The sequence below is a fragment of the Ovis aries genome, chromosome 4, assembly GCF_016772045.2.
Source record: "Ovis aries strain OAR_USU_Benz2616 breed Rambouillet chromosome 4, ARS-UI_Ramb_v3.0, whole genome shotgun sequence".
Taxonomy (NCBI): Eukaryota; Metazoa; Chordata; class Mammalia; order Artiodactyla; family Bovidae; genus Ovis; species Ovis aries.
In genome coordinates this window covers 96,047,971-96,069,292 of record NC_056057.1, presented here as the reverse complement: position 1 = coordinate 96,069,292, position 21,322 = coordinate 96,047,971, and the positions used below count along the sequence as shown (strand labels likewise).

General features: G+C 39.2%; 1 protein-coding gene across 4 annotated transcripts in view; it reads left to right on the top strand.

Annotated features, from left to right (window-relative positions):
• The window catches only part of COPG2 (COPI coat complex subunit gamma 2), a 163,228-nt gene that overhangs the window by 23,196 nt on the left and 118,710 nt on the right, over nucleotides 1–21,322 (top strand). For 2 of the 4 annotated variants that reach the window (XM_015095386.4, XM_042248839.2), the window contains 4 exons: nucleotides 16,617–16,692; nucleotides 18,446–18,538; nucleotides 19,515–19,601; nucleotides 20,895–21,052. In XM_015095386.4, coding sequence (XP_014950872.3) covers nucleotides 16,617–16,692; nucleotides 18,446–18,538; nucleotides 19,515–19,601; nucleotides 20,895–21,052 — 414 coding nt within the window. Of the gene's footprint in view, nucleotides 1–2,686; nucleotides 5,764–16,616; nucleotides 16,693–18,445; nucleotides 18,539–19,514; nucleotides 19,602–20,894; nucleotides 21,053–21,322 lie in introns of those variants that run through there. The other 2 variants (XM_060414835.1, XM_060414836.1) reach the window with 2 other exon arrangements.

The window sequence follows — 21,322 nt, the reverse complement described above, 5'->3', positions numbered from 1 at the left end:
AATTTAAAAAAGAATATAATGTCAAAGAGCATTCTTTTCTAAAATGTGGTTGTCATCCTGTGAAAACCATCCCTGTCTGATAAAGCAAAAAAAGAAGTCATGAAGACTAATGCTAATAGATTGATTACATTTAGAATCATAATATGTTATTAAACAAAACTAAAAAGTAAATGATGCACTGAAATAAAATATTATTTAAAAATTTAAAATTTTATATTATAGTTGCTTTATGAAATAAAATATTACAAAAGACTAATATCTATAATATATAAAAACTCATATTTCAAAAGTTATCTCCATGTGATAATTAATAAAATAACTAATATAAAGAATCTAAATATCTTTAGTCATTCTCACTAGTAACCAAAAAATGTAAATTAAAAATTCAAGAATGAGTTACAATATTTTTTTGTGTTTTTAAATTCAAATTATTTAAACTAAAAAAAAAACAAACAAACCCCCAAAACCCAAGCCCCTCACCTATTTCACCCCTAGTCCCTGCCTCTGGCATCCACTAACCTGTTCTCTGTATCTATGACCTTGGTTTTATATATGTATATTTATTTACTTATTTAAATTCCACATATAAGAACTAGTGTATGGTATTTGTCTCTCTCTGTCTGATTTATTTCACTTAAGATAAGGCTCTCAGGGTCCATACATATTGTCACAAATGGCAGGATTTCATTCCTTTTAATGGCTGAATAATACTCCAGTGCACATACGTACCTCAATTTCTTTATCCATTCATCTATTGATGGATACTTAGCTTGTTTCCATATCTTGGCAATTGTAAGTAATGCTGCAGTGAGCATGGGAATGCATATATCTTTTTGAATTAGTGTTATTGTTTTCTTCAGATGAATACCCAGAAATAGAATTGCTATATGGTAGTTCTGTTTTCAGTTTTTTGAGGAATCTCCATACTGTTTTCCGTAATGGCTGTACCAGTTTACATTCCCACCAGCGGTACAGAGGGTTCTCTTTTCTGCATGTCCTCAATGCTTGCTATTTCTATGTTTTTGTTAATAACCATTCTAATAGGTGTGAGGTGATAATCTAATTGTGGTTTTGATTTACATCCTCCTGAGAACTGATGAAGTAGAGCATCTTTTCATGTACTTGTTGGCCATCTGTATGTCTTCTTTGGAAAAATGTCTGTTCATGTCTGCCCATTTTAAATCTTTTTTTGTTTTGCACTGAGTTTATGAGTTCTGTATAAATTTTGGAAAATTACAGTATTTTTGCCGATCACATTGGCAAAAAAAATAAGTCAGTCAGTACTTGTAAGGGATATTGATTTTCTTGTAAACAGGAGGTAGAATAATGAATTGGTTCAGTTTTTCTAGAAAGCATTGTGGCAGCATTTGTTGAATGTTTAAAAGGGTTTATCCCTTTAATCCAGTAATTCCATATCCATGAAATTATCCTCAGAAAACAATCAGAGATAAATATTTTAATTTTTTGGATATATTTTTGAAACATGTTTAATGATATGGGAAACTCCTCAGTACAGTGCTGAATGAGAGTTGGATTTAAGTCTATATATTCCTTATGGTCTTAAAAATATTCTAAGTATATGTATAAAAATTTATGGCTGAAAATACAATGATTCATTACCAGTAAGTTACCTCTGGGTGTTTGGAATTGTGGCTATTTATATTCTTTAAACTTTTGATAATTTTCAAATTTTCTAGAATGAGAATGTGTAATTTAGAGTCCTAAGACATTTAACAGATGTTATGTAGAAAAATAGTTGTTAATAGTTATTAATTACAACTCATTCAAGGGAATCTGATATTTGTATAGCAAAATAAATTTTGTAGGAGGAGACTTACGCTTAACCAGCAGTTGTGTGGAAGTTTCAATTAGTAAAGCTTTCGGCTGAAAAGAACAGAGAGCCAGATGTAAATAGTAACACATAAAATAGGCAGAGAAACTGGTGTTGCTTCAGTGGCTCAGCAGTGTCAGGGCTGACATGTCTTAAATTCTTTGGGACATCCTCACGTTATTGCAAAATAGATGCCTGAATTACTGGCAGTGCACCATTCAAGATGGGAGGGGTACCGGGAAGGGGGCCAGAGAGAGCCAGCACCATCTGCCTCTTTCATCAGGTATGCAAAAGCTTTTCCCAAGGCAATTTTTAGATTTCATTTGGCACAACTGTGTTATGACTAACGTTAGGAGGCCAGGAAAGTGAGTATTTAGCTTTTATAGCCCAAGGGGCAAGCTTGAGAGAAGGGATTGAAAATGGGTACTTAGTTAACTAAGATTAGTTAACTCACCACAAGTGGCACAAATAAAAAACAAAAACAAAAAAAAATCTTCACTGAGATTGCTAGTCTCCCTGAATAGTGGAAAAGTTAAAAATAGAGTATAAACTGTTGATTGAGGATTTTCGTTCCTTCCTGTAGCTGGTAGTACTTCCACCTGATTCCTGTTAGGCCACTTTGCATTGTGGTTTGCTTCTTGTTTGTTTGAAGTGATTAGTAGATGTTGTGGGCAGAATAATATACCTTCCACCTGCAAGGCCTCCCTGTCCTAATTCCTAGGACCCATCAGTATGGTCCGTGGCAAAGGGGAATTCCAGTTGCTAATCAGCAGATAGGGAGCGTATCCTGGGTTATCCAGTGGGCCCAATACAAGGCTAAGGGCCCTTACGTAGGAGAGGCGGAAGAAAAGCTTCAGTAAAGGGATGTGATGGTGGAAGCAGGGCCACAGAACTGCATTGTTTTCGTTGGATTTGGAGATGGAGGAAGGGGACCACAAACCAAGGAAATATGGGTAACCTTAGAAATTGGAAAAGGCAGGGAAATGGATGAACCCCGACAGCCCCCAGAAAGGAATGCCTTCTTGCTCATACCTTGATTTTAGCCCACTGAGGCCTGTGTTGGACCTCACCTTACAGAACTGCAAGGTAAAGAAATGAATGTTGTCTTAAGCCTCTTAAGTTTGTGATAATTTGTTACAGCAACAATTGAAAACTACTGGATTTTGCAGTGTATTAATGTATCAGATCAGTAGTTTGTACACTTTAAAGTTAGACAATGTTATATGTCACATTACGTCTCAAAACTGGAAGAAAAAAAAACTAGTAAGAGCCTTTGGTACCTGAAAGTGGGGTGCTGCTGTAACAAATACCTAAGAATGTGGACGTGGCTTTGTAATTGGGTAGTGAGCGGGTGCTGGCAGAGTTTGGGGAGCATGATAGAAAATTTCTGCACTGCCTTGAACAAACTGTTAGTAGAAATATGACCATTAATGCCTCTTCTAGACGAAGAAGGAAGTGAGCTACAGGATAGAGAAAATGTTTATCACGTATCATTGTGAACAGACTGTTGACAGAAATATGGACATTGAAGGTGCTGCTGGTGAGGGCTCAGGAGAAAATGAGGAAGAAGTTTCTATTACTAATAGAAACTGGAGGACGGGGATCCTTGTTACATTGTGGCAGGAAGCTTAGTCGCATTGTATCCTGTCCTAGGTGGAAAGTGGGGCTTGCAAACATGAATTTGGATATTTAACTGAGATTTCCAAGCAGAATTGAGGTGTGGCTTGATTTCTCTTTTTGTCATTTAGTAAAATTTGAGAGTACAGTAAAAATTGAGAGGAGACCTGTTAAACGTGAACCAGGAGATCTTGATAAATACCAAATTGTTATATTGTACACCTGAAACTAATATAATGTTGTATGATCAATTACACCTCAAAAACACAACAAAAATAAAGCAGGAGTTGCTGATTTTGGAAATTCTCAGCCTACGAAAATGGCAGAGGATGCTCAAATCAAGAGATGTGTGTTTGGAAAGCATTCTCTAGAGGAAAAAATCAGTTGTTATATAGCCTTTTGCTCAAACCTCAGATTAAGAGGTCAGTGTATTCACTCACGCAGACCACTCTGAGAGATCAAGGGTGTGACTCATAGATTCCCTCAGCATCTAAACAGAAGCTGAAAATAGAGATGGGATTATCTAGGCAAGATCTGTGGAGGAACCTCTTGACTAGTGGAGTGAGTCTGTACAAATATGGTAGTCCCACAAGGTGCTTGAGAACCTTACACCAGCAGAAACACTGCCAGCATGGACTGAAAGGACCAGAGATGAAGCGAAAGAGGGCTCTCAGAGCCCCAAAATTCTGCAGGCAGGAGACAGGCTGGTAAGACTCCTCAGCTTTAAACACAGGCTGCCCCTTATAACAAGGAAGGATGGCTCAGAGGGCAGAGCTGCAGGCCCATAGGGCAGAGCTGAGAGCCTAGTGAATTCTGCTTAGGGCTTGAACCCTGTTCCTGTTTGCCTGGATGGGTTTCAGAATTGTCTGGGGCCAGTAACTCTTTTTTAGCTTTCCATTTTCTCTTTTTGAATAGGAATGTTTGTGTGTGTTCTGCTATGCCAGGTCCCATCTTTGTGTTTCAGAGCAGGGAACTTGTTTTAAAGTTTAGCATGTCCATGGGTAGATAGGAATTTTGCCTTAGGATAAATTATACCCTTTCTCACCCATCCCTTATGATTTTTGATAATAAGATTGGTGCTTTGAGTTGGGTGAGATTTAAATGAGATTTTGGACTTTGAGCTAATGCTGTAATGTGTTGATTTGGGGGAATCTTGGGATGGGGTGAATGTATTTTGCTTATCAGATGGATGCAGGCCTGCTGACATGATTTTAGCCCAGTGGGACCTAAGTTGAAATTCTAGCCCGTAGAACTAACTATAAGATACTGTACTTTTGTTATTTTAAGCCTCTAATTGTGGTCATTTGTTGTAGCAGGAATTTTGCAGTTATGTTAGCATGAATATTGAGAAGACCTGAAGGCATACACTTCATTAAAGAATATATATAAAGAGCCAGTAAGCACATGGCAGTGTTCTCAATATTATTAGTCATCAGGGAAATGAAGATTTAAACTTCAGTAAGCTATCTTTCACATTCACTAAAATGGTTAAACTAGCAAAGCCTGACAGTACTAAATCAACAACCCTACTCCAGTATCCAGTGTATGGAGCTGCTGAAGCTGTCACTCATTGCAGATGGGAATGTAGAATGGTACAGCAACCTCAGAAAAGATTTGGCAGTTTCTTATGAAGTTAAACATATGCCTACCCTGTGACCAGTGATTTTACTGCTAAGAAAATGAAAATCTTTGACCATAAAAAATGACTGTACAAGAATTTGATTGCAGCTTTGTGATAGCCCTAAACTAGAAACAACCCAAAGGTTCATCAGTAGGAGGATGGCTAAACAAATTGTGTTTTATTAGTATAGTGGATCACTACTCAGCAATAAAAAAGAACAGATTGCTGATTCAAGCAACAACACAGACATACTCCTAAAATAGTATGTTGGAACAAAAGACACACAAAAAGAATGCTTGGATGATTCTTTTTATATAAATTCAAAGACCAGCCAAAACTCAGCTGTGGTGATAGAAACCAGAAGTCTGGTAGATTGGAGGAAACTGACTAGATGTGGGAATGAGGGAACTTTCCAAGATGAAGGAAGTATACAGTATTTATTTTGGGTAGCGCTTACATGAGTGACTCCAAATGCCATCTAACCGAACACTTAAGCTGACATTTTAAAATTGTATATAAATTACAACTCATTTAAAGAAAAGAAAAACACAAGGAGATTTAGATAGTGGCTTAAGGATGGTCAAATATATTGACAGTCTGGTCATACTGTTCTACCCCTGTCTGATGAGACTCACCAGTGAAAGTCTGCATCTGAAGATTGCTTTGAATTCTGGACTGACCCATCACTCACATGGCAAGTATCCTGGGGGAGTGGATATCAGTATGTGATTAGTTACATCCCTGCTGCTGCTGCTAAGTCACTTCAGTCGTGTCTGACTCTGTGCGACCCCATAGACGGCAGCCCACCAGGCTCCCCCGTCCCTGGGATTCTCCAGGCAAGAACACTGGAGTGGGTTGCCATTTCTTTCTCCGATGCATGAAAGTGAAAAGTGAAAGTGAAGTCGCTCAGCTGTATCCGACTCTTTGCGACCCCATGGACTGCAGCCTACCGGGCTCCTCTGTCCATGGGATTTTCCAGGCAAGAGCGCTGGAGTGGGAAATTTCACAGTCTCAGTTTAGAGACCATGGTTTAGGAAGAAATAAGGGGGGGGCTTAGGGGCTATGGGAATGACTGTCTGGCAGGCAGTTTTGATATCAGTTGTGGGAATAATGTGAGGATTTGGGCAAGAGGAAGACAGTACTTTAGTTTCTGAAGGAAGCAAGAAGCTAAGACCATCCACAGACTTGGTAAGAAATATTCAAGCCTGAAATAGCCTTTCAATTTGAATGGTGTTGCTTTCCCTGACATTATGTCTACCAGAACTTGGTGTAGAATAAGAAAAGAAGTGAGATACTATTCTAATTTGACTTAGCCATCACTCTAGTGAAACTTCTCTCTCAAAGATTTCTAGTAATCTCTTGATTGCAGAATCCCAAAAGCTGATTTTTCAGTCCATATTTTACTTGGCTGCTCTCTTAGCTTTAATATGGTTAAACACTCCATGAAGTTCTACCATCTTTGGCTTTCAGAACCATAGAACTGAATTTTCTTGCATCTGGGATTACTCCATTTTATTTTTTCCACAGAAGTGGCAGTTCTGTTCTTTTTCAGCTTACTGATTCAAATGCCAGTCTCTTCTGGAAAAAGCTCCCCTAGACACACCCAGAAGTAATGTTTTACCAGTTATCTGGGCATCCCTTAACTCGGTGAAGTTGACACAGAAAATTAACTGTCTCAGTGGGTTTAATGGGTGTTGTGAAACCTTTCTATATGCTGCTTTTCTTCCCTCTCTCCTGCCCAGTTGACATGCAGACTACCCAGTTTATTTGGATTCTTATTCTCTATTAAATACTTATTCTCTGTTAAAATGAAATTGTGGAAGACTTTTGAGAGAAAATGATGAAAATGATGCCAAGTCATAAAATTCCCTTCTCTTGCTTAATGAACACCAGCAAGTAAAAGGGAGGGTCAGGGACTTCTAATTCTAGCCAAGATGAAGAAATGCCACGACAATTCATCTATTCCAATAATTACAACAAAAACCTCTGGACAGAGATATAGAAAGGTATACAGGTATACCTGAGGCCTTTGAATAATAACAGTGAATTAGATCATGGCATCCAGTCCCATCACTTCATGGCAAATGGATGGGGAAACAGTGGAAACAGTGAGAGACTTTATTGTTTTGGGCTCCAAAATCACTGCAGATGGTGACTGCAGCCATGAAATTAAAAGACACTTGCTCATTGGAAGAAAAGCTATGACCAACCTAGACAGCACATTAAAAAGCAGAGACATTACTTTGCCAACAAAGGTCTGTCTAGTCAAATCTATGGTTTTTCTAGTAGTCATGTATAGATGTGAGTTGGACCGTAAAGAAGGCTGAGCACCGAAGAATTGCTGCTTTTGAACTGTGGTGTTGAAAAAGACTCTTGAGAGTCCTTTGGACTGCAAGGAGATCATACCAGTCCATCCTAAAGGAAATTAGTCCTGAATATTCATTGGAAAGACTGATGCTGAAACTCCAATACTTTGGCCATCTGATGCAAAGAACTGACTCACTGGGAAAGACCCTGATGCTGGGAAAGGTTGAGGGCAGGAGGAGAAGGGGACAATAGAGCATTGAGATGGTTGGATGGCATCACCAACTTGATGGACATGAGTTTGAGCAAGCTCCAGGAGTTGGTGATGGACAGGGAAGCCTGGTGTGCTGCAGTCCATGGGGTTGCAAAGAATCAGACATGAATGAGCAGCTGAACTGAATGAATAACAGTATGGTGAATTTCATGATTATTTTGGACTGAGAACGAACTAATCCAAGAACTGTATGGTGGGAGGAGTCAACAAAGACTGAAGCCTGTCTCAATCCTGAGTACGGGTTAAAGACAACACCTCTGCAAGCTGGAAAGATGGGGGGAGAATCCTTGTTTGTTCTTGTTTTTCTCTTTACTTTCTGGTCTTGCTTGAGGCCAGCCCTAGTTCTGGAACATTACTGTGATGTGACAGAAATATTTCAGACACCTGAAAGCCTGAGATGTGCCATTTAAAACCACAGTGAGACACCACTATACATCTTTGAATCAACTGAAAATTAAATAGACTCACTTTACCAAATGTTACCAAGAATGGAGAGGAGTTGGATTTCCCATATGCTTCTGGTAGGAGTCAGTACCATAGACAAAGAGACCAGTGGAAACTAGCACTATGGCTAGTAAAGCGTCACCTCGGCTGTACTGATCTACATTTTTTGGACTTCTCTGGTACAAATAGAAAGTGCAGAATTAGACCCAAGTACATGTGAAAATTTAGTATATGATGAAGGTGGCATGTCTAATCACTAGGGTAAATATGTACTTTTTTTTTCTATTTATTTTTCTTTATTGTATTGGTTTTGCCATACATTGACTTGAGTCTGCCATGAGTGTACATGTGTTCCCCATCCTGAACCCCCTCCTACCTCCCTCCCCATCCCATCCCTCTGGGTCATTCCAGTGCACTAGCCCCAAGCACCCTGTATCACACGTCGAACCTGTTGGCGATTCGTTTCACATATGATAATTCACATGTTTCAATGCCATTCTCCCATATCATCCCGCCCTTGCCCTCTCCCACAGAGTCCAAAAGACTGTACTATACATCTGTGTCTCTTTTGCTGTCTCACATACAGGGTTATTGTTACCATCTTTCCAAATTCCATATATATGCTTTAGTATACTGTATTGGTGTTTTTCTTTCTGGCTTACTTCACTCTGTATAATAGGCTCCAGTTTCAAACTTGTACTTAAAAAAAAGTAATTTATTTGACTGTGCCGGGTCTTAGCTGTGGCATGCAGGATCTTTTTTTTTTTTTTTTTTCTGTAATGTATTTTTTAATTGAAGTACAATTGCTTTACAGTGTTGTTAGTTCCTGCTATACAACAGTGTAAATCAGCTGTAAGTATATATATATCCTCTTCCTCCTGAGCCTCCTCCCCACCCCCTCTCATTCCACCCTCTGCGCCATCAGAGCATGGAGCTGAGCTCCCTGTGCTCTGCAGCATCTTCCCATGAGCTATTTCTTCCGCACATGGCAGTGTGTATGTGTCCATGCTGCTTTTCCAGCCTGTCCCACCCTTTCTTTCACCTGCTGTGGACACAAGTCCATTCTCTACATCTGTATCTCTATTCCTGCCCTACAGATAGGTTCGTCAGTACCATTTTTCTAGATTTCATATATTTGTGTTAATTTACGATATTTTTCTCCTTCCAGCTTAACATGTACATTTTTATACACGATGCTGGGACAACTGAGTAGCCACTTATAAAAAGATAAAATTTGATCTGTATTTCACAACATATTAATAAGTCAACTCTGAAAAGATAAGGAATATAAATTTTAAAAGATGAAGCTATATAAGTACTAGAGGAAAACCTTGCTGTAGGGAAAAGGTTTGTAATTATCACTAAAATCCAGAGGCAATGAAAGAAAGGATTGATACATTTGACTACATAATTTTTTTTTAAATTGCATGACCCAAACACCATAAAATAGAGAATAAACTAGAGATTTGCAGTAGGTCCAAATTGTGGTATAAACAGTTATTCTTGATTTATTTTCATGGTATCCTGCATGACATTGCCACTCATTTTATGGCAAAAATGGAGTGACAATGGGTTCATGACTAGGAGGGAGGTCAGTAGTTTCACTACATTGTGTGTCTCCTAGAAGGAGACAGTCGGATGCCATGATGACCGGGCTTGTTGAATACTCAGCTGAAGTAGTAGGTTGGAGGTAGGACCCCGTGAGGTTGGGAATTCTCCAAGATGCCATATATGCACTGAATCAGTTGCCAGTGTATGGTACTGTCGCCAGTAAATAGACCAGGTGGGTCCAGAAATCCATGGTTAGAAATAGGACTGGCCTCTCTCCCTTACTCCCAGTGACCCACTTGGAGAATTTATTCTTCCAGTTCTCACCCTAAGTATGGATTAGAGGTCCCAGTTCCTAGGGGACAATGTTTTCAAGGGATGAAAAAAGGGAAGCACTTAACCCATTGATCCCTGGTTCCCATTGGTTATGGATTATCTCCAGCTCACAATTGTCCCACACTTCTGGATGCTACATGTCTGAGTAACAGGTTGGCAAACCTAAAGCATCACACACTCCAGAGTCAGAACAGCCCTGGAGCAGCAAGTGAGCCAGTTAAACATTCGAAATGACGACTATTACTGGGTCACTTTGCGTTCTTCATGCCTAGTGGACCAGCGGGCGATGGAAGGCGCTGATACACTCATAGAGGTAATTGACCTTGATTCCTCCCAGGATCTAGGCTTGTTCATATACAGGTGACAGAGAGGACTGTATCCAGAATTCAGAGTACTCACTCAAGTATATTTTGGTGCATTCATGCATGGGAAAATGATGATTAGAGAACAGCCAGTGGTCCAACCAGGGTAAAACCAACAAAAGGTGTGGATCCCTTGGGATAAAGGTTTCAGTCATCTACCAGAGGCATAACCGAGATAAGATGAAGTGCTGGCCAAGAGTGAGGGAAATACAGAATGGATGGTTATATGAAGGAGATGATGAGTATCAGTTATGGCTTTGAAATGAGCTGTAGCAGCAAGGATTGTACCATGTTCTACTCATGCTTCCTGTCTCTTGAAGAAACAGTGAATGGTACCATCCTGAAGACTCAGTGATAGATTAGATTCAATGGAAGACATGTTCAAATGTGAGGGGTACAAAGGATGAGCCATACTGGGTGCCACTTTCAAGCCACCTCACATTTCTTCAGCCTCATCTTTGGTTCTAGTCATGGCTGTGGTCAGCATTTCCGTGAGGGTCCAGCTTACTTGCAATAGTGCCTCACTTGAAGCATGTGGTGAATGTTTTGCTTTCTGCCCTGAGATTTCTTGTACGTACTCTGAACTCATATGTGTGAGTTAACATGTGAATGTTAAGAGAACGGGGAGTTAACTCTCTGGGGTTAACTCTTTACCAGGGGCGAAGAGCTTGTGGATAAATTCTTTCTTTTTCATTCCTTGAATGTGTGGTTGCTGAGATTTCATTAGGTTCCTCAGTAGGTTGCTTATTAAATAACCAGTTGCTTGTGGCAGTGATTCACTAGAGAAAACTTGTCTGGGTTGATTTTCCCTCCTCCTTTGTTTACTTCCTTATCTTTTACTTCTCTCTCAGAACGCATTCCCAATAAACTATCTGTAGGTAAGCCTTTACTGTCAGGGCAGCCTAAGCTAAACAGAAGTTCAGAGCAGCTGTTGCCAAACTGTGGCCAGTGGCCAAAGCTGTTGTGCCATTTTGTAAGTAAAGTTTTTTTGAAACGTAGCCATGCCTTTTAAAAATTATTTATTTATTTATTTTATTTTACAATATTGTATTAGTTTTGCCATACATTGACTTGAATCTGCCATGAGTGTACACGTGTTCCCCATCCTGAACCCCACTCCCACCTCCCTCCCCATTCCATCCCTCTGGGTCATCCCAGTGCACCAGCCCCGAGCACTCTGTATCATGCATCAAACCTGGACTTGCAATTCGTTTCACATATTTCACACGTTTCAATGCCATTCTCCCAAATCATCCCGCCCTTGCCCTCTCCCACAGAGTCCAAAATACTGTACTATACATCTGTGTCTCTTTTGCTGTCTCGCATACAGGGTTATTGTTACCATCTTTCTAAATTCCATATATATGTGTTAGTATACTGTATTGGTGTTTTTCTTTCTGGCTTACTTCACTCTGTATAATAGGCTCCAGTTTCATTCACCTCATTAGAACTGATTCAAATGTTTTCTTTTTAATGGCTGGGTAATACTCCATTGTATATATGTACCACAGCTTTCTTGTTCATTCATCTGCTGATGGACATCTAGGTTGCTTCCGTGTCCTGGCTATTATAAACAGTGCTTCAGTGAACACTGGGGTATACGTGTCTCTTTCAATTCTGGTTTCCTCGGTGTATATGCCCAGCAGTGGGATTGCTGGGTCATATGGCAGTTCTAATCCAGTTTTTTAAGGAATCTCCACACTGTTCTCCATAGTGGCTGTACTAGTTTGCATTCCCACCAACAGTGTCAGAGGGGTCCCTTTTCTCCACACCCTTTCCAGCATTTACTGCTTGTAGACTTTTGGATCGCAGCCATTCTGACTGGCGTGAAATGGTACCTCATTGTGGTTTTGATTTGCATTTCTCTGATAATGAGTGATGTTGAGCATCTTTTCATGTGTTTGTTAACTGTCTGTGTGTCTTCTTTGGAGAAATGTCTTTGGCCCACTTTTTGATAGGGTCTTTTATTTTTCTGGAATTGAGCTGCAGGAGTGGCTTGTATATTTTTGAGATTAATTCTTTGTCTGTTGCTTCATTTGGTATTATTTTCTCCCATTCTGAAGGCTGTCTTTTCACCTTGCTTATAGTTTCCTTTGTTGTGCAGAGCTTTTAATTTTAATTAGGTCCCATTTGTTCATTTTTGCTTTTATTTCCAATATTCTGGGAGGTGGGTCATAGAGGATCCTGCTGTGGTTCATGTCGGAGAATGTTTTGCCTGTTTTCCTCTAGGAGTTTAATAGTTTCTGGTCCTACGTTTAGATCTTTAATCCGTTTTGAGTTTATTTTTGTGTATGGTGTTAGAAAGTGTTCTAGTTTCATTCTTTTACATTCCTTTTTGTTTATACATTATTATGACTACTTCTGTGCTATCAATAGGCAAAGGAGAGAAGCCTTAGAAGAACTAATCCTGCCAGACCTCAGTTTTTATCTAATTGGAAAAATGCAAATATTTGTGAAAAAGACTGGTCGATAAATTATTTGTATCCAAACAATGGAAATCTGTGCTGCCATTAAAAAGGTTTTAGATGTACATTTATATATTTTTAAAAACATAAATATCTAAAATTTTAAAAAATCTGCCTGTATGGAAAGATTCTCAGATTATATCCTTAAGTATAATTGAAGGTACCAGAGGAGTGGATATCCATTGGCGTGCATTTTAATAAACCCCTGTGCTTGTAAATATGTATTTTAAGAACTTCCTTAAGAAAACATAAGTGACTATTCACAATGACTGTTTCTGGTTGAGTGGCACTACAGGCTAGGGTGTATGAAGACAGACTTAGACTTTATATTTTATACCTTTCTGAATATATTGAGAATGGATTGTTACATGAGTAAAATACTTTAATAATTGAAAAATGAAAGAACCTGAAGGACTGTCAGTTATTCAGCCTTTCTCCTCTTGGTGCCCTGATGAAGTGAGTTGGAGGCCATTTTGGATTATGTGAGGGGAACTGAGTGAGAGAGGAGGTGGAGAGTCAATTTGAGGGTAATATAAATACATAGAAGACAGGAGAAGGAAAGACAAAAGAGTGAATAATCTAAAGATTAAAAACCTTTTAAAATTAGGGACATGAAGTTTCGTACCTCAGTCTACACTCCCCTGCCTGCTTTTGCAGCTCCATAGAAGGGTCTGAAATCAATGACAGTTGTCAATTTAGAAAGCCATTCCTGAGAAAGAGACATCTTGAAGTAATCATTTTAGTCAATTTCTTTCTTTTCTTTAAAAAAGTTTTTTTAAACTTTGATAAGTCTTCCTCCGTAACTCAGCCAGGAAAGAATCTGCCTGCAGTGCAGGAGACACAGGGATAAGTGGGCTTGATCCCTGGGTCTGGAAGATTCCCTGGAGGGGAGGACGTGTCAACCCACTCCAGTATTCTTGCCTGGAGAATCCCATGGACAGAAGAGCTTGGAGGGCTACAGTCCATGGAGATGGAAAAAACTGGACATGACTGAGCAACTAAGCCTGCACACAGTCACATAATATAAAGCATGCTATTTTACCCATACTTAACCGTACAGTTCAGTGGCACGGAATACATTCACATTGTTGTGCAACTCTCATCCGTCTCCCAAATTTTTCACCTTCCTGAACTACAACTCTGTCCCCATTAAACTCTAACTCCCCATTTCCCCTCTCCACCCCCACCTCCAGCCCCTGGCATATACCAGTGTATTTTTGGACTCTATGAATTTGACTCAGTAAATCTTTAATCCAATTTTCTGTTGATGGGTGGAGCTATGTTCCCTCCCTGCTATTTACCTGGGTCCAAAATATGGTGGAGGTAATGAAGATAATGGTGACCTCCCTCAAAAGATCCCATGCATGTACAGCTATACTCAGTGCCCCCAACTATGCAGCAGGCCACCATGACCCACGCCTCTGCCAGAGACTCCCAGACACCCACAGGCAAGTCCGGGACAGTCTCTTGTGGGGTCACAGCCTTGTCTAACTCAGTGAAACTATGAGCCATGCCATGTAGGGGCACCCAAGACGGATGGGTCATGGTGGAGAGTTCTGACAAACTGTGGTCCACTGGAGAAGGGAATGACAAACCACTTCAGTATTCTTGCCTTGAGAACCCCAGGAACAGTATGAAAAGGCAAAATGATAGGATACTGATAGATGAACTCCCCAGGTCGGTAGGTGCCCAATATGCTACTGGAGATCAGTGGAGAAACAGCTCCAGAAAGAACAAAGAGATGGAGCCAAAGCAAAAGCAACACCCAGTTGTGGATGTGACTGGTGATAGAAGCAAGGTCCGATGCTGTAAAGAGCAATATTGCATAGGAACCCGGAATGTTAGGTCCATGAATCAAGGCAAATTGGAAATGATTAAACAGGAGATGGTAAGTGTGAAGAGATGGCTGTGGTCCATGTGATTAGATTGGTTAGTTTTCTGTGATTGTGGTTTTCAGACTGCCCTCTGATGGAGAAAGATAAGAGGCTTATGGAAGCTTCCGATGGGGTAGACTCACTGAGGGGGAAGCTGGGTCTTGTTCTCATTCTAGTTATCTCATATAATTGGAATCAAACAATATTTGTCTGTACCTAATATATATTGAAATGCATTTGTAAGGTTACTTTAACAAATGTCCTAACAACAAATGTCCTACAAACAAATGTCCTACAATAAAGAAGATTGTACCATCTTTATTTTTCCCTGTGCTATACAGTAGGTTCTCATTAGTTACTGTTTTATACATAGTAGCGACTTAGCAGCAGCAGCAGTGTGTATATGTCAATCCCAAGTTTTCAGTTTATTCCCACAGTTTACCCCCCCTTGGTGTCCATATGTATGTTCTTTACATCTGTGTCTCTGTTTCTGCTTTGCAAACAGGTTCATCTGTACTATTTTTCTAGATTCCACATATATGCATTAATATGCAATATTTGTTTTTCTCTTTCTGGCTTCTCTCTGTATGACAGTCTCTAGGTCTATCCATGTCTCTGCAGTCTCGTTCCTTTTTATGGCTGAGTAATGTTCCATTGTATATATGTATCATGTCTTCCCTGGGACTTCCCTGGTGGCTCAGATGGTAAAGCGTCTGCCTGCAATGCAGGAGACCAGGGTTCAATCCCTGGGTTGGGAAGATCCTCTGGAGAAGGAAATGACAACCCACTCCAGTACTCTTGCCTGGAAAATCCCAAGGATGGAGTAGCCTGGCAGGCTACAGTCCATGGGGTTGCAAAGACTCAGACACGACTGAGCGACTTCACTTCACATCATATCTTCTTTTTTCATTCCTCTGTTGATGGCCATCTAGGTTGCTTCAGTGTCCTGGCTATTGTAAATAGTGCTGCAGTGAGCATTGGGGTACATGTATCTTTTTGAGTTATGATCTTCTCTCAGTATATGCCCAAGAGGGGATTGCTAGGTCATATGGTAGATCTATTTTTAGTTTTTTAAGGAACCTCCTTAGGCTTCCCTGGTGGCTCAGATGCTAGAGAGTCCATCTGCAATGCAGGAGACCCAGGTTCAGTCCCTGAGTTGGGAAGATCCCCTGGAAAAGGGAATGGCAACTCACTCCAGTAAGCTTGCCTGGAGAATCCCGTGGACAGAGGAGTCTGGCGGGCTACAGTCCATGGGATTGTCAAGAGGTGGACACAACTGAGCAACTAACACTTTCACAGAACCTCTATACTGTTCTCTATAGTGACTCTATCAATTTACATTCCCACCAGCAGTGTAAGAGAGTCCTTTTCTCCACATCCTCTACAGCATTTATCATTCGTTGATTTTTTTTGATGATGGCCATTCCATCTGGTGTGAGTTTTGATTTGTAGTTCTTTAATAATTAGTGATGTTGAGCATCTTTTCATGTGCCTCTTGGCTATCAGTCAGTTTCTTTTAAAGAGTTAGGTTTGGGGAACTTGGGATTTGAGCATGAGGCTCTCTATATCAGTCTGTTTTTTATGCCAGTAATCAGTATACATTGGACTATTACTTAGTCATAAAAAGGAATGAGATTGCAGAGTCATGGATTTACCTAAAATTATGTATGTACTTAGTTTATGTGACTAATGTCTCTTTTCCTTCTAGAATGTAAGCTCCATGAAGGCAAAGACTTGGTTTTGCTCCCTGCTGTGTTCTTTAGATTTAAAATGGTCTTCTATCCAATAATTTTTATGTTTATCCAAAGAAGATACTCAATAAATATTTGTTGAATCAATAGTTGCATTAAGATAATTATGGGGACAAGTGGAATTAAGGATGGGTGGACTCCACAGAAGAGAAAACTTTAATCTTACGGTAATAATTTGATTTTTCTCAGTCTGACTAAGGACATGACTGGAAAGGAAGATGTGTACCGAGGCCCAGCCATCAGGGCTCTCTGCAGAATCACTGATGTAAGTTCTTTGCTTTACTGAGGCATCAAAGGGGACCTGTGTTTGTCTGCAGGTGGCCATGTAAACTTAGTAGGATTCCTTGTCTGACTTTGTGATTCAGCAGCAGCAGAGAAACACAACTACCAGAAAGGCTTTTGTGGCTCCAGGCTTTTTTCTTCTAGATTGTTTTTTCCTTTTGTTTATTTAGATTAGTCTGTTTCTCTCCATATCTGCTCTCATGAATTTTTGTCATAGGGCACGTTGCTCGTAGGAAACAAGAGCCATTTGAATTTAGCCTTTTTATTTTATTTTTATTTTTATAAAAATTTTTTGATGTGCACCATTTTTGAAATGTCTATTACGTTTGTTACAACATTGCTTCTGTCGTTTATGTTCTGGTTTTTTTGGCCAAGAGGCATGTGGGATCTCAACCCCTTGACCAAGGAATTGACCCTCCCACCTACTGGAAGGTGAAGTCTCAACCACTGGACCAGTGGGGAAGTCCCAAATTTAGCTTAAAAAAAAACAACTTTATTACAAAATACAAATCTCTCAGAATTTGAGGTAAAACTTACAACCAGATCTCAGAACTAGAAATAGGACAGCTGTAAGGATCTCAACAACAAGATTTCCAGGTATTTACTATTATGATCCTTTATTTATGAGGCTCAAGCCTCCTTGTTTAAGTATTTAGGGGAAACAGCCTGACTAGCCATCAGCTAGCCAGTGACTTGTGTCCACCTAGGTCTAAGTCAGGTGTTTAACCTTGCCCTAGTCTGTTGTATTAGAAGGAATGAGGTTATAGAGTATGTAAGACTGTCCCATTCTTGGAACTCTGCAGGAAAGGTTAAAATGAAGGGCAGACTGGGCATTGCCAAGCAAATTGAATAAGATTTTGGCTATATTCATGATCCGGTATACATTATGTATACATTTATGTATACATTTGCATTCACGTTTCAAAGGTTGAGCAGGATTCAATGGTAAATCTGGATCCTAGAAGGAGTAATAGAAATGGTTTAATGTTTTCCAGTGCTCAGTTACTTTGTTGTGGTTGCTTTTGTTTTTACCATTAAATCGATAGCATAAGACTTGACCATGCCAGGGCTAGCAAGAAGATTCACTTCATCTAAGTAATTGAGCTTGGTGTATGTACCATCCTTATTTAACACCACCTTGCCAGGGCTACACTTTCTTCCAGGTAAGTTAAAAAGAACTTTATTTTCAGCAGATTTTATGTTGAGGACTCAATATAATTAGCATATTTCACATGTAATTTCTTATGTATTTGAAATAATCAGTTTATAATTGATTTATAGAACTTCCTGGGATCCATGTGAAAAATATTGGGTTGGCCAAAAAGTTTGTTTGGGTTTTTCTGTAAGGTGTGCAAAAGCTCAAATGACCTTTTTGACCAGCCCAATATATGCACTACACATAGAGGTATCTAAAAGACTTCAATAGCATCCCCATTTAGGAATTGCTTTTATAATACCTCTGGTAGGTTCAGCCTTTACTTGTATATTTCCGAACTGGGATTCTCCACTTTGAGACCATTTATTTCATTGTGGAGCAGTTACTCCTTTTCCTTATGTATACTCTAAAATGTTCCTTCTTGTCCCCTGGGATCTGATGATTATATAATCAGCCTTTTCATACATTCTAAATATTTGCACAGAAACAAATGTGTGACTTGTGTTTGTAGATTATTTTGAAGTGGTAATTTTGCATGAAAATGTCTTACTTCAGCCTTTTTCTTTATGAATGTTCTTAGGGAACAATGTTGCAGGCCATTGAGAGATACATGAAGCAGGCCATTGTGGATAAAGTCTCCAGTGTATCGAGTTCAGCATTGGTATCTTCCTTAGTAAGTGAACAAGTAACTGATTCTCATGCATGGTACAGTTTCTAGTTGCAAAAACAAAATATCACTATGATTCTCTCACAAATGAAACATTAAAAAATATGTACACATTTCTGTTACTTTATATGAATGCTTTATCTGACAGAGGAACATTTAACAATTAAAATCGGCAGTTAAAAGGATGAAGTTTTCATATGTTTGAAAGGTTTTGGTCATCAGAAAGTTATGTTGTACATATAATACAGATGGGGATAAGGGTGGGGTGAAGGTCAGGAAAGAAACTGAGAGTCAGTCTCTTCCTTTGAGTCTTCCTTTATGACCTGCCCTTGTACCTCTTGTCTCTCTGTCCTCTGTTTTTGTTGGTGCCTTGTGTGTGCAATTGTCCTTCAATCCAAAGTCTACTGTCCCACTACTAAATTTCCTCCCAGGAAGTGCTCTTTGTTTTAGTAATGTCTTTTCTTTCTCTTTTTCACCAAAACAAAATTTATTCATGGCAGCCTATCACATTGTATTTGATTAAAATTGGTTACTAATGTGTGAATGGATTAGATCATCTGAATCACGAGAGTTGCTGGTTCTGGAATATAATTGGTCAAGTTTTACAGCAGGTACTCTACTTTTTTATGGCACTCTGTTTTTTCTTCCAGGTGAGTTTCCTGGAAGTAAAACCTATGATGTTAACATTATTTAAGTACCATCTTATTAATTATCCATTCCCTTCCCTTCCTTTCCCTCTCATTACTTCCCTTTATGCACCTCTCCCAGCCCACAGACATACGCCACCTTTGCAAAGGGGTCTTGAACAAGTGTATCAGGTTTACTAGTTGTCTCAGAGACTTGAAATAGATGTGTAACACTGTAAAGTTGTTTTTTTTTTTTTTTCTGGAAATGTCTGTTAGTGATTTTCCAAGAAAACTAACTCATGTTTCTAAACTTTTAGTGACTGTGCATGATCTGTTCTCAATTTTTCTGTATTTAGCACATGATGAAGATAAGCTATGATGTGGTTAAGCGCTGGGTCAATGAAGCCCAAGAAGCTGCTTCAAGTGATAATATTATGGTCCAGGTACTGTCACTGAATCACCTTACCTTATGTCTCTAGGTCAGCTTTCTGTAACCCTACATTTTAGGGGCAATTTATTGATTCTTCAGATGAGTATTAGCTAAAGACTAATATTAAGCAATTTAATATTAAGTAACCTGTTAGTGCATATTCTCAAGTAAGTATTCCCTAATTATGATTTACCCTGCTAGTATTTAGTAGAAGCTGTCAGAATGTTTGAGAAAGATTCTTATATTCAGTGATATTTGAGATGCTTATCCTGAAGGTCATAATTCATTTTAGTCCTTTGTTTGAAAATTAATTTGTGAAGGTGGATGTTCAGTTCCAAGCTTTTCAGGCCTTGATTATACTGTTTGAGTTGCGTGCTCAGTCGCTTAGTCAAGTCATACTCTTTGTGACCCTATGGACTGTAGCCCACCAGGCTCCTCAGTCCATGGGATTTTCCAGGAAAGAATACTGAAGCATGTTGCCATGCCCTCTTCCAGGGAATCTTCCTGACCCAGGGATCGAACCCATGTCTCCTGCGTCTCCTGCATTGGCAGGTGGATTCTTTACCACTGAACCACTTGGGAAGCCCAAAACCCATGACCCAAAACCCAAAACCCATGGTTATGTTAGACATAAAACTGTTTTGTTGGAAGGATCTACTTTTGATATTCACTAGGCTATTCTTAATTAAAAGGAACAAGATTAAATTCTTAACTGGCAATTTTTGTATAAAATACCCCATTTGTGTTTGAGAGAGTACTTATTTATTCCATTTCAGCATTTACTTCTCATGTTAGCATATTCAGTTATGAGGAAATAAAGTAGTAATTTTTCCCTTGGGAAGCATTCTCACCCTCCTAACTCTGATCATTGTGTTTTTACACAAAGTGCCATGATAATTACATGCCTTAAACCTACTTTAGGAGATGAATCTATTAACCACTAACATAACCACAGATGATTTAAAGCCACTAAGCAAGACCTGTAACACTGGTTAAAGCCTTGGACCTGAGAGCCTTTGTCCTAAGGATGGATGGGGCAACGCTGAATCTGCTAGAGCCGTCTTCAGATTGTATGTCATCCCCTTAATACTTACCTAATCTGAATTAACAGGGTAAATTAAAAACTCATCCTTTCAATCATGCCTTTGTTTGATTCAGCATGGAAAAGATAATTCCCTTTGTATACATTAGAGTTGGGTATCTTTTTATTAAAAACCTAGCTCTGTATGATTGCATTTTTATGTCAGTTTTATCCTCTTCCTATTCAGCCTTCTTTCTGTCTTACATTCTTTTTCTTGTTCTTTAGTACCATGCATTGGGAGTTTTGTATCACCTTAAAAAGAATGATCGCCTTGCTGTTTCTAAGATGTTGAATAAATTTACTAAATCTGGTCTCAAATCACAGTTTGCTTACTGCATGTTGATCCGAATTGCCAGTCGCTTACTAAAAGAAAATGAAGAGGGGTAAGTGTTTTCATCTAAACCTAAGTAATTTTCCATTTGCTGGTTAACATGCCTCAGAGTTTATTTCCTTTATGAATATTTTTTGGGCAGTGCTGACTTTACAGAGGGATTTAGTGTTTTCCAAATTAAGAAAAAAAATCATGGGATTCCTAGTAATACAACTTCTATTTTTACCTTAATGTATGCTCTGGTATGGGCCTCCCTATTGGCTCAGTGGTAAATAATCTGCCTGCAGTGCAGGTTCAATCCTTGAGTCAGGAAGATCTCCTG